Source organism: Chaetura pelagica, unplaced genomic scaffold (genome assembly GCF_000747805.2).
Source record: "Chaetura pelagica isolate M959 unplaced genomic scaffold, ChaPel_1.0 scaffold266, whole genome shotgun sequence".
Lineage (NCBI taxonomy): Eukaryota > Metazoa > Chordata > Aves > Apodiformes > Apodidae > Chaetura > Chaetura pelagica.
The window spans coordinates 2,256,291-2,268,784 of NW_009953799.1; the positions used below are offsets into that span (position 1 = coordinate 2,256,291).

The 12,494-nt window shown below is 40.8% G+C and overlaps 1 protein-coding gene across 1 annotated transcript in view; it reads left to right on the plus strand.

The window, feature by feature from the left end:
• Window positions 1–323: 323 nt before the first annotated feature.
• Window positions 324–12,494, plus strand: part of SLC9A7 (solute carrier family 9, subfamily A (NHE7, cation proton antiporter 7), member 7) — a 39,791-nt gene continuing 27,620 nt past the window's right edge. Inside the window, exons 1-11 of the mRNA XM_010001197.1 lie at window positions 324–359; window positions 829–979; window positions 3,799–3,998; window positions 4,479–4,556; window positions 5,257–5,333; window positions 6,317–6,429; window positions 7,759–7,864; window positions 8,167–8,308; window positions 11,378–11,483; window positions 11,833–11,921; window positions 12,035–12,148. Of these exons, the coding sequence (XP_009999499.1) occupies window positions 324–359; window positions 829–979; window positions 3,799–3,998; window positions 4,479–4,556; window positions 5,257–5,333; window positions 6,317–6,429; window positions 7,759–7,864; window positions 8,167–8,308; window positions 11,378–11,483; window positions 11,833–11,921; window positions 12,035–12,148 (1,212 nt within the window). The remainder of the gene's footprint in view (window positions 360–828; window positions 980–3,798; window positions 3,999–4,478; window positions 4,557–5,256; window positions 5,334–6,316; window positions 6,430–7,758; window positions 7,865–8,166; window positions 8,309–11,377; window positions 11,484–11,832; window positions 11,922–12,034; window positions 12,149–12,494) is intronic.

Consider the following 12,494-nt stretch of genomic DNA (forward strand, 5'->3'; position numbering starts at 1 on the left):
CAGGCAGCACAGCCCCTGCCCCAGCACACAGCCCCTCAGCTGCAGGACCCTGCTCTGACAACAGCCCTGGGCACCCCTGCCTGCACCCCTGCCTTCACCAAGATCCAAAAGGGCACAACAAGAGCCACCCACACCAAACCCTGACACCCCTCACAGACCCATGTGTTGTGGTGAGCGAGAGTCAGACACACGATGCTCATAGAGTTATGGTGAATGCTCCGTTTTATTGTTAGGTACATCAGTATATATAGGTTTATTACAAAGATCATTACGTCTTCAATATGCTAACTGATTGGTTAGTAATTACCTATTGCTCACGCGTTATGACGAGCTATAACTTTGATACTTTAGGCGCTATAGTAAGTTACTATTTGGATACTTCTTCTGCTAAACCTGCATCTTGTTGAATATGGTCTTCTTTGTGGTCTTTGTGGCATCAGCATCTCTAACTGGTCCTGCTTCAGTTCCTTCTTTGTATTCTGCTGTTACAAAGTTCCTTTAACCTGTTACTAAAGTGTCCTTTTCTCCTGTTTCTTGCTCGTACAGCTCTTCTGTTCCCTGCACGAACAGCTCTAGTATTTTTCCATGTCCATTGCTGTACAGAAATTCATCCACATATGATAAATACAGCAGTATGCCTGTGTCTTTGTAATACTGGGGAACTCTCACCTCTCAACTCATCTTTTCAACTACTAGTATATTTTTGCTAATGAAGCTGCCACATGTAGTTGTGTGGCTTCCCTGGTGCCTTCTATTTTCATGCCTATTTCCTTTCACGACTGAGCCCCATGTAGCTTTAGCCAGTCAACTGTTCCTTCTCTTGACCAGCTGCTGCTGTTTCTGCTGGCCTCCTGCCTCAACAACAGCCCCCCTGGTCCCAGCTGCATCCTGCTGTGGGACAGCAGCCTGGCAGCAGGCATTCCTAAACAGCAGATATTCCTAAACAGTGAGGTCCTCAGTGCACAGGTCATCCAGTTTGGTATTCTATCAGTAGAAGGTGTTTGAAAACAGAATATTTCCCTGTGTTAGCTGAGCCGTGGAACACTGTGGGTTAAAGGAAGTTTCACTTCAAGCACTGGCCAACAGTTATCAATATAATTGCTGTTATCCTCAAAACTGATCTTAAAATTATAACTAGTATATGATAAATATGCACTGGATTATATCTACTTGTATAATGCAATCATCCTGCTCTCCAGTGCATTTTGCTAATGCAATGGCAATGGGGGTTTTCCATCTGCTTTTGCAGACTCACTGAAGGGCAGTCTCTCAGCCTGAGAGGGAAGCTATTACGTTTATTGGTGTCCCACTCTCTATTCTCAGCTTAGTAGCAGCATCATTTGGCTTTGTGCCACTGCTATGCATAAGCTCATCTGTACAGTTTGAATTCTGGCTTCTGGTTTACTACAGGATTTCAAGCTGGTGCTGGTTAGATCAGTTTTTAACAAAGTCTTCTTGATGTAACCTGTGAACCTAGCTCTTCCTGTGTGTGAGAGGGGTGAGAGCAGCAGAAAGCTTTGGCTGGTTGCCTGGCTGGGTTGACGGAGAGGTCATTAGCCATAACTGGTAGTGCAAGTGGCTAGAGGTGACTGCCCCTAACCTGTCATTTGTGCAGAATTGCACTTCTGCTGCATCCATCATGCATAGCTCCAGGGTTGTTAGGAGCATGCTTGTATAAACCTCTGTAATTAAATTGTCAGCATTTGAAATTTCAGTAGGTTTATCTTGCTGAGGGGGGCTTCTTCTGTGTCCTCTGTAAGTACAGACTTCTCTTTTCTAAACAAGATACATCTTAATCTTCCTGTTGCTTTTAAATTATCTTGTTGCCGCTATGTTCTCTTGATTATAGAGGAAGAGAGCTGGAGAAAAGATGCTACCTGCTGTACCTTCTCTTGCATGAAAACTACTTTTTCCACTCCGAGCTTCAAGAGAATGAAGTATGTTCTTTGTCTTGGCTTTTTGGGGGTACACTTTGGTTACTTTTTATACTCTGCTATAAACAGAAGTTTGGGGTTGTTTTTGTGGTGTGTGGTAGGATTTTTTTCTTTTTGCTATGCCTCATTTATTCTCTGGTTATTTATTAGCTGTCAACTTAGTTTAGCATCTGGAGAAACAGATTTGTGGTTGCTGAGTAAGGGTCACAGGGAGCACAACTTGCATTGGGTACTGACTTATCAAGAAAAGCATCAAACATCTGTCTTCATCTTGCAGTTGTCTGGAATGAGGATTAAATTGCAGATCATCCTAAAGTGACAGGGGAGTCTTTAGTAAGTGGTTATACATTTTTTCACTTACCAGACCAAAACAAATTTGACTGTTCTTACATGTTCTTTCCACAGAACTGTGGCCTTATTCTTAGTACCCTGTGAAAGGACTGGTGTTCAGTTAAAACCTTGTGCTTCTTCAGCCTCCTTGCATGCCCCTTCCATTAGGTTACAATTTTTTTTTTTTAATTGCTTTTGGTGCATGTTTAAGCTGATGCCCTTACTGAGAGTTTTCTGTTTGGATTTTATCTAGGCTGTCTGACCAATTTTTACATTCCTGAATCTTGGGTCTCTGATTTTTTTTACCTTTCTCTTTGGTTTTGTGAAAAATGGCAAATGCTCACAAAAGGCATATAGCTGGCTTTTTTTTTTTTTTTTTTTTTTTTTGTGCATGTCATCCAAATGTTAGTTGCGAAGTTTGCAGAGTATGAAGGAGATTATGCAACAATCATTGTTTGCTTGCTTAGAGTCACCAGGCAAAAAGGTGCATCCTTGCTGGAGCCGTAAAATATTACAGCAAACATCACTGTTTCAGCTCAGTTATGACCATGTTTTCAGCAGTCATTATTTGCCAGCAATCTATCTACTTGGTTCTGCCCTTAGGCAGGTGAAATGTGCTTGTGTCCTGGTGTTTAGCTTCTCATTGCACCTCAGCATTTATGTGTCAGAGGTGTGAATGAGGGTGAGAAGGATAAAACGTGAAGCAGAGTATTTTGCTTGTCACTTCAGGCTTATATCAGGTTTTATTAATCCATCAGTAGTTTTGATGTGCTCAGGGCCTCTCTTCCTCTGCAGGGAACGTAGTAAAGATTCACTGCATAATGTTTATGGTGTATGTATGCTTGTAAGGTTCGTGTGCTATACCTCGTGTTAGAAATGAAATGTAGTGTTGATTTTTGCATTTTAGTGTTTGGTTTATATACATATCCTAGTGTTAGAAATATATCGTTTGTTTGAGATAAGTGAGATATCTGCACATTTTAAGGACACCAGGAGTGGTTTGCGGCCCAAGAAACTGAGGGAGTGAATTGGGCTCCATCTGGGGATCCAAACATGGAGCAGGATTTATGGCGAAGATCAGACCTAACAAAGCCACTTCTGTGTTGCTGCTCAGGGCAGGATGACACCAGTAGATTTGTTAATTGGGAAGACAGCCAAGGGGGTAAGAAAGGTCAAAATTTTACCTTAAAAGGTAAAAAGTAAACTGCTAGAATGGAATGTGTAAACAGGGGCGGGTAACTTACAGGGTGGCTGTGAACCTGGAACTACCCAGCCAGTGGGGAAACAGGGGAGGGAACTTTGCGTTGGGAATAGGGAATATAAACCGTTATTCACCTTCCTATGGGTGTGCCTGCTTGTTGGGGTCAGCCATTCTTGCAAGAATGTAAATAAACTGCTTCGTTGAAGGATCTGTGTGGGCCTGTTCATTGGTGCGACAAACGTTTCTCACACCCGGATAATGGATGCCTTTGGAACTAGAAGGTTAGGTGTGGGAGTGGGAACTCAGCCTCTCGGATTTTTGGCTCTCTTGCAGGACTCATAGTGGGAGTGATCTTGAGGTACGGGACCCCCTCAAGCAGCGGCCACGACAAGCCCTTCAGCTGCTCGCAGGAGGACAGGCCCTTCACCACCCTGCTGGTCAACGTCAGCGGGAAGTTCTTTGAGTACACCCTCAAAGGGGAGATCAGCCCCGGGAAGATCCACAACGTGGAGCAGAATGACATGTTGCGAAAGGTAAGGGGAGACTATTTCTTGCCCTCAGCTGAGCGGTATCACCTTGATCTATCCTTCCCTCCCACCTTCCCCCTCCAGCTCATTCGAGCACCAGGTGCTATCAAGTGTCTGCTTTCCTGATGGTGACAGCACTTCAGTGCTAAATTCAAAAGCACCTTCTGCAATATATCTCTGATGGCAAAACTGTGCCCTGCTGCATGTATGTAGTGCTTTGCCAAAGCCCCCTGATTGCTGTTTGGAGGCTTAAAGTGTGTTTCTAACATCTGTAGAATTCATAAAGATGAGCTGAACAAAAAAAAGTTGATGCTGCCTTGTATAAAACAAGGTAAGGTAAAAGATAATTTCTGTGTGAAAAGTGATTGCTTCTTAGTGTCTGTTTACCTAGGGTTTTTTGATTTGTTTATTGTCAGGAAACAGTTCCTTTTTACATCCCTATATATATGTCTATTTCTAATTGAAATTTCCTATTTTATTTTTTAGGTAACGTTTGACCCAGAAGTTTTTTTCAACATACTGTTGCCTCCTATTATTTTTCATGCTGGTTATAGCCTGAAGAAAGTAAGTGTAATTTCTGAAAATAGTTTAAAAAAAAATAAAATGAAACTACTGCTTTGTTCTGGAGTGCAGTGTCCATTTCAAGCATTACTTTTTTTTTATGGCAGTAAGAAAAATATAATTTCCTCCATAGATGACTAGGTCATATTGTTTTAAGAGAAAATACATTTGCTTTTCACTATTAAACTCTTTAATCTTGCTCATTTGTTTTCCTTTGGACTTTGCCAGAGGTTAATGTCAGTTTCATTGAAAGTAAAACATTTCTTGCAATGAATTGTTTTGGTCCTTCTCAAATACCCAAAATGTGGTAAATTATGTTGAGAAGTGGATCTGTACCTGAATTCAGTGGGGATGTGCCAGACATCCCCACATGGCAGAGGAGTCTAGATTTTGCTCTCACTTGAAGAGGTCATGAACTAGTGCTGGCTTTCAGTTTTGCAGCCAACTCTTACACCTCTTATCAAAATATCTATGGAAAGCTTCCTCTCAATAAGCTACATGTGGGATTTATTACATGATTCAGATTTGGTTTATTAAATTTATTGAAGCTGGACAAAATTTACACTACAGTGATTGGAGCACTTCTCTGAGATGATAAACTGTTTCTCTGTGTTGATGCAAGTGTGGTAGTGTGCTGTATGTTTTTGGATAGGTGATATAGCTTGTTTCTAATAAGTATATCAACCTCTCTTTTCCTGTGCAGAGACACTTTTTCAGGAATTTGGGATCCATTTTGGCTTATGCCTTTTTAGGAACAGCTGTCTCTTGTTTTATTATTGGGTAAGTGAACTTTGTGATATCAGTTCCTTTCTATACTAAAGTTTAAGTTGATAGAGTGTATGTTGAGCCTTCCAGATTGCTTCAGACTTTTAATTTGTTTAAGTACTTTATTTGTGTATTCTCCAGACAAAAGGCAAATGTATCTTTTGCTGTGATTTATTCCACTTCTGAATAATACTGTCTCTTGAAATGATACTGTCAAGATTGAATCACTTGACAAGTCCACAGTACTGAAGAGTGTCATCAAGTTTTTGATGTAATAGTCCAGTCCAAAACTAAATACCTTCTTAGACTTTTACTGGAATTGAATTTACCTTGTATTGTGGGCAGTAATTGTAATAGAATTTTAGCTATCCAACTTCTAGAGATATCCTTTCATTGCCCAATTGCATGCACATGCTCTCTTTCTCTGAATATGTGTGTATATATACATAATGTTATGAGTATATGTACATTCACATTTAGCTGGAGAGAGCTAGTCATGTTGGTTTATCTGCATACAGTCTCTTATGCTGCTAATATTACTGTCTGGTTATATGCATATTCTGAAATACAGAAATCCTGAATTGCATAGGTGACCTCTCTTAGTATCTCAAAGAATTTAATGAGAGATGCTTTCAAGGCTCTTTTTGGCTCAGAGCTTTTGGTTGGTGAACTGTGTCAGGAGAAGCAATACTAAGGTGAGTTTTCAGTGGGGAAAAGTTCACACTGGTAGAAGAATGAAACAACCTGTAGATTCTATGTGCTAGTTGTGTAAACAGTTTTTGTCCTTTGCTTACTGGTTTTAAATGATACCTTCTGGCTTATGTATCACTTGACTCAGCTCATGGGTTTGAGGGTTTAGTGTCAAACTGTGGCAGTGTTCCACAGAGCTGTAGCATAACCAAGGCTACCTGAAATATTGTTGCTTGTGCTTTTTCCTTTGCCTGTCAAAAATGCACCATCTTGTTTGACTGGGACTGTTTTATCGTCTTTCTTTTCAGGAATCTCATGTATGGGGTTGTGAAACTAATGAAGCTGGTGGGTCAGCTCTCTGATAAATTCTATTATACAGACTGTCTCCTCTTTGGTGCAATAATATCTGCCACTGATCCAGGTAACTTGCTGAACATTTAAAAAAAAAAACAAACAACCACTTTTCAAAACAATCCCATTTCTGGGATTTTTGGCTGCATAGCATGAAGATATTAAGAGCACTTTATTTTCAGTTCTGTTGTGCTAATGTCTCTGATTCTCTGAATTGCATAAAAAGGTTGAGCATTTTAAAAGCTGTTCTCTGTTGGTTTGGTGATGGACTGGTATGACTGGTATGATGATATGTTTGGGGAAAAATGTAACTTTCCTGTTGAGATAGTTTTTTTTTTTCCCCAATAGTTTTGTTTGTTTGTTTGTTTTGTGCATCAAGTTTAAGACTGCAAATAGATCAAATTTCACATTGTCTTGACAGCAGGACTTCCTTCTTTAGCTGTATTGCTTGGGACATTGAATGATTTCAGAGCAATATTTGAAGCTTTTAGGTGTGGGGATTTTTTTAATCTTTCAAATGAACTTCATCTTTTACGAGCTTAAGCAGAAGAATGCTTTTCTGGGAAAGAAATTTGTTCTTCTGCCAAAATAATCTAGTTATCCTTCAAAAGGCCAGCAGGCTCACGTAGGTGTCTCTGCTTGACAGGTCAGTCTGGAGAGCTGGTGTGTATCAGGGGCCAGGGTAAGGAGTGGTGAAGTATGAAGCTTGACACTCTAAAATAGCTAATGTGAGGTGCTCAGTGGTGGTTTGTGCAAAAATGGGAAGTAGCTCCTGTGATTGAGCTGAGCTTGAACAGCTGGTAGTTACACACCATTTATGCAAAAAATCACCATGTGATTTATGGTTTTTAAGCTCGTATATGGTAATATCTTCAATATCATGGTCTTTCATCTCAGAAACATCCTTTCAAGAAACTTCAGTTTAAATATTTAGCAGTCTTCCCCTTTTCATATTTGGCACAAATGCACACTCCTGTGACGTAGTGTATGCTTTGGGGAACGCTTAGGATTATTAGCACTGTTTTGTAATGGCTGAAGTAATAAAGCTATGTCAACAATCCATGCAGTCTTTAAAAGTAGTAAGATCTGCACAGCATTTTGTGGATTATCACCTATGGAATCTTCTACAAAAAAACATGAGAGCTTTGGTAGAAATGCTTTGCCCCGTGCCCCTTGGTTATGGGGCCCTTCCTATAACCACTGTGCAGATGGGAGGACAGCAGAGCCACCTCCTAAAATTGATAGGTAAACAGGACTAGTCCGTTTCCCTGTTTAATTTTGATCCCGTACTTCAATTCCTGGGTTTTGTTGCTTTAGGCAAACTGGAATGTCTGCTCTGTCTGCTCATGCAGTCTTTCCTGAAGTCAGCCAGTGTGTTTTTTCTCTTTTCTTTCTATAGTTACCGTGCTAGCAATATTTAATGAGCTGCATGCTGATGTTGATCTCTATGCCCTTCTGTTTGGGGAAAGTGTGTTGAATGACGCTGTTGCCATTGTTTTATCTTCGTAAGTAACCACCTGAATTTCTACTCTGCAAGGACTCAATTACTTTTGGTATTTGTCTAAAAGAAATGCCTTTTTTTTTTTTTTTTTCCTGAGAAAAGTTATTTTAAATGCAAATGGCTTGTCTTGTAGTGAATTAATAAACATTGCCCGCATTTGCTAAGATCTCTCGTACACACATAAGCAAGAAAGGCAAATTTGCCTTCAGCCTGGGATTGCCTCTTCTGTTGTGCAGATTTTGTTTTTACAGAATAAGACTTTGGTGATGCCACTTCTAGCTTCTCATTGTGTTACTCTCTTTCCAGATCTATAGTTGCCTATCAGCCAACAGGTGAAAATACCCATGCTTTTGATGCAGCAGCATTTTTCAAATCTGTTGGTGTTTTCCTGGGAATATTCAGTGGTTCTTTCATGATGGGAGCAGTGACAGGGGTTGTGACAGCTCTGATATCCTTTTTCATGTTTCACTTTTCCAACCTAGATGCCACATTCAGGTATTAACAGGGCTCTTACGCTTCCAACTAGAGCAGAATTGGCTCTGGCTTGTAATCTGAGTGTGAAGATGCGATCAGTATTTCTTGGGCCTTTGTCTATAGAAAGGCATTATAGATACCCACAAAAATCAGCTTTTTTTTTTTTCAATGTGACTGTGGCCACACTAAATAGAAGTTTTAATGATGTTTCTGTATGCTGGAAGCCAAGGGGAGGCCCTGAATGTACATGTCCTAATGTTCAGTTTCTTTTTATGAAATTAAGAAAACAGCTTAGGCTTAGGCTTGAAAGGCATCTTGTGTGATAAGTGGTGTTTGATTCTGTCTTCAAGCAAGATCACTAATAGTTCTTTCTGACCCTAGGAGGTTGTCAGGGTCATGTATTTAAACTTTCTGCTGGAAATCTGATGTTGGCCATCTTGGATAAGGTTGTATGTCTACCAGAGTTAACATCATAACATTATGTGCTTTGCATGATCTGTCAGGTTCTCTTGGAGCCTACTGCTGTTATTTGATTAGAGTTCTTAGGGGCTTGGCAAGCAGTCTATGAGGGTTTTGATTTAAGCTTAGGCTGCAGACCTTAGGCTTGACCTGCTCCAGTAATCTTTGTGCTTCTTCAAAGAAAAAGTTAAAATTCTTTGCTTTAAGACTGCCAAGCATAACTGTGTTTGTGCATATTCCAGATTGCTTTGATCTGCCTAGACTTCTGAACACTGACCTAAAAGGGGTAAAATGTGAGATTTGGAACAACAATCATGAACCTGTGGCTCTTAATCAATGTCTGAACCATATCTTGGTTATATACACTCTGTGCAGATTTGTCTGATATGCCTGCATAATGAAACCCTTTGGGTATAAGGGAGAAGATGTGCTATAGGTGCTTTAGTGTTCTGTCTTCCAGTTCCACTCATCTGCAATAAGATGTGACCCAGAACCATGTTTCTTCATCTGGCTTTTAGAGTATCAGATGTAGAGAAGCAACTGTGTGGGGAATTAACAGCTGCTTAAAAAAACACTTAAGTTTGATATTTGTTTCCATTTGCTTTATATAAGGCTCCAGGGAGACCTTGTAAAGGCCTACAAGAAAGCTGGGGAGGGACTTTTTACAAGGGCATGTAGTGATAAGACAAGTAATAATGGCTTTAAACTGAAAAATTGAGGTTAGACTTTAGGAAAAAATTGTTTATTGTGAGGATGGTGAGACACTGGCACAGGTTGCCCAGGGAAGTTGTAGGTGCCCCCTCCCTGGAAGTGTTCAAGTGCAGGTTGGATGGGGCTCTGAGCAACCTGGTCTAGTGGGAGGTGTCCCTGCCCATGCAGGGGGGTTGGAACATTATAATCTTTAAGGTTCCATCCAACCCAAACTGTTTTATGATTCTATGACTGTGGAGTAATGCCAGGTCTCTTGGAGATTACAAGCATTTTTTTATGGTTTGGGCTTTTATTTGAGAGCAACCTTCTGACAAAGTAGGGTCATAGCTGGGGTGTGTGTTTTGGAGCCAGTGAATGCCAACAAGATGTAGGTGTGGGTGAGGAAGTGGGTGGCTGGCCTCAGGATTGCTTCATTGTAATTAGGATGCCATTGAAAACTGCTAGCTGTTTGCCTCTGGTGTTAGTCACTTGTGGCTTGTAGTGAATCCTGTATTCTGTGAAAAAGCCCACAGGAGACTGTTTCTACTGAGTCTTCTGGGCTACCTGACTGCTGCTTGGAGGAGGCAGCCAAGAGTGCTGTGAGCCCCAGGCCTCCCAGAACCAGTGAATTTTCTGTGAAGAGTGGTGCTGCTTTTAACATCCCTGTCTGAAATTGAGCCATGAGTCCCCAGGCAGCAGTGCTGCCCGTGGCTTTAGATTGAGTAGTGCTGCAGAGAGCCCAGGATGCAGCTGTGGCAGACATGGAGAATGATGGTAGATGATGGTACAGCCTTGAGATGTCCCTTGTGGTACCCATTGCCTCCATAGGAGCAGGGGAGAGTGCTGCCACGTGTCCTTGTGCTCTTACTGTCCTGCCACTTGGATTTCAGAGAAGACTGTGCTAGTTGTTAGCTTTCAGAAGGACTAAGGATCTCTCTAGCACCCCTGTTAGCACATGATTTCTTTGTGTCTTCTGGTAGAGTTGTGCATAGCTGTCTGTGCCTCAGGTACAGTGAGCTGTTCACAGTTTACCTGCTGCCAGAGTACTGACGAGGAAAAAAACCCAACATTCTGTAAATATGTGAACAATTTCTCTGTAGTATGTGAAGAGCTACATTTAACACTACTGTTAAATATGTAGTACCTGGATGAACTGTTAATCCAGTGTATGTTTGATGTTCCTCAAGTGTTGCTCTCCTCTGGAAGATGAACTTGTTTTTTCTTCCTTTTGAAAAACTGAGCTGCTCTGAGTTGGCTTTTACTCTAAAACACATCAACGCAAGCAGAGGAAATAATATTTTGTTGTAGGCAGGATTTCTGTTTTGCTTTGAAAGTACAGTAGTCACACTTGCTGAAAAAGACTTGTCAAGAAATCTAAGCAGGAAAATTCTGATACATCTACTTAATCTTAGGGTTGCTGTAGTCAAGAACAGCTCTGTGAATTAAATGTTCTTGAATGTATTTTATGTTTTATTTCAAGACGTGAGGGATCTTTATTGGGGGGTGGGGGTGGACTCAAGACCACACCTGAATGAAGCAAAAGAACCTTGAAAACCCAAGGCACATAATCTAAAAGGAATGTCAGGTTTATATCCCCCCACTGCTGGCACTTTGCAGGCAAACATGGCATAGAGTAAGATATTGCCTCAAAGAGATGGAGTTACAGTTATGCCATGTATATGCAATTAAAATATCCAAAACTGACTGTTGCAAGTGGAAACTGTGATTCTGAAGTTTATCTTGATGTGATTAAATTGATGTTTTTCAGCACTGTTTTGTTTGCCAACTAGCTTTGGCTGTTAGTGCATAGAAGTGTTTTTCGTAAATACTGGGTACACAGAAACAAAAGGGTTTTTTTTCCTGTTTGTTTTGATCCCTTAACAAATGATTTAACGTGACAAAGTTTACCAAGTTGCACTGCTTCCCCCTGCTGGAAACGGCGCTCTTCTTCCTGATGTCGTGGAGCACCTTCTTGCTTGCAGAAGCTTGTGGATTTACTGGTGAGTTGTTGGGATTCAAGCACATGGAGGAGAGAATTCCTGTCCATCTTAGCAGCCATTTTTTCTGTTTCTCACTAAAACTTTCTTATAAGAACCATGACGTTGGTATTTATAGTTTTCTTTAAGTTGTGTATAATCTCATTGAAGGCTCAGCTCACAGTATTACAAAGTCTTTTAAGAGCAATGATGTGGTTCCAACACCACCTCCCCAACCTGGAATCTAACTGACTTGAAAATAAGGTACATAAAATCTCAAGGGTAATGGATACATTTAGTGGAGCTTGGGAAGGGAAAATATGTTGAATCTCACAGTAAACAGGGTGGTTTTTACACGTGATTCTGCTAACAGGTGTGGTGGCTGTCCTCTTCTGTGGGATTACCCAGGCACATTATACCTACAATAACTTGTCAGTTGAATCAAGGAGTCGCACTAAGCAGGTAAGAGTGTCCTGCACCTTTTTACACAGAGCATTGTAGTAGTCCATGTACTGTTGTTTTTGAAAAGCATCTTTATTGCTAGATCTTTTAACATATGACTGTTTTCTTCATAGCTCTTTGAGGTATTGCACTTCCTGGCTGAGAACTTCATATTTTCTTATATGGGTTTGGCACTGTTCACTTTCCAAAAACACATATTCAGCCCAGTTTTCATCATTGGAGCTTTTGTATCCTTTTTTGCTTTGTGCGAAGTTTCTCTATTGTCTTATGTGCCTGAAAACTTGTAGTGTCTGTTGGCTTTGCCAAACAGAGAATGATGGCTGACCTGTTTCCCTGATGTCTTGCAGGCGCAATAACTTTGAGAAGGATCTTTGGTTACCTGAGACGTCAAGGCCCTAAGGTCTCTGTGCTACACAGTTGTTGGGTCTGTATGTGAGCAAGTGCTAGAAGTCATATAATAGACTAGATAAATAAATGAATATGCTTTATTGTCTGACTTGGCTATTGACAGTCAGCAGTGCTTGTGTTCCTCTTGTATTCAAACTTTGGAGGCCTAGAAGAGGATTCATTTTT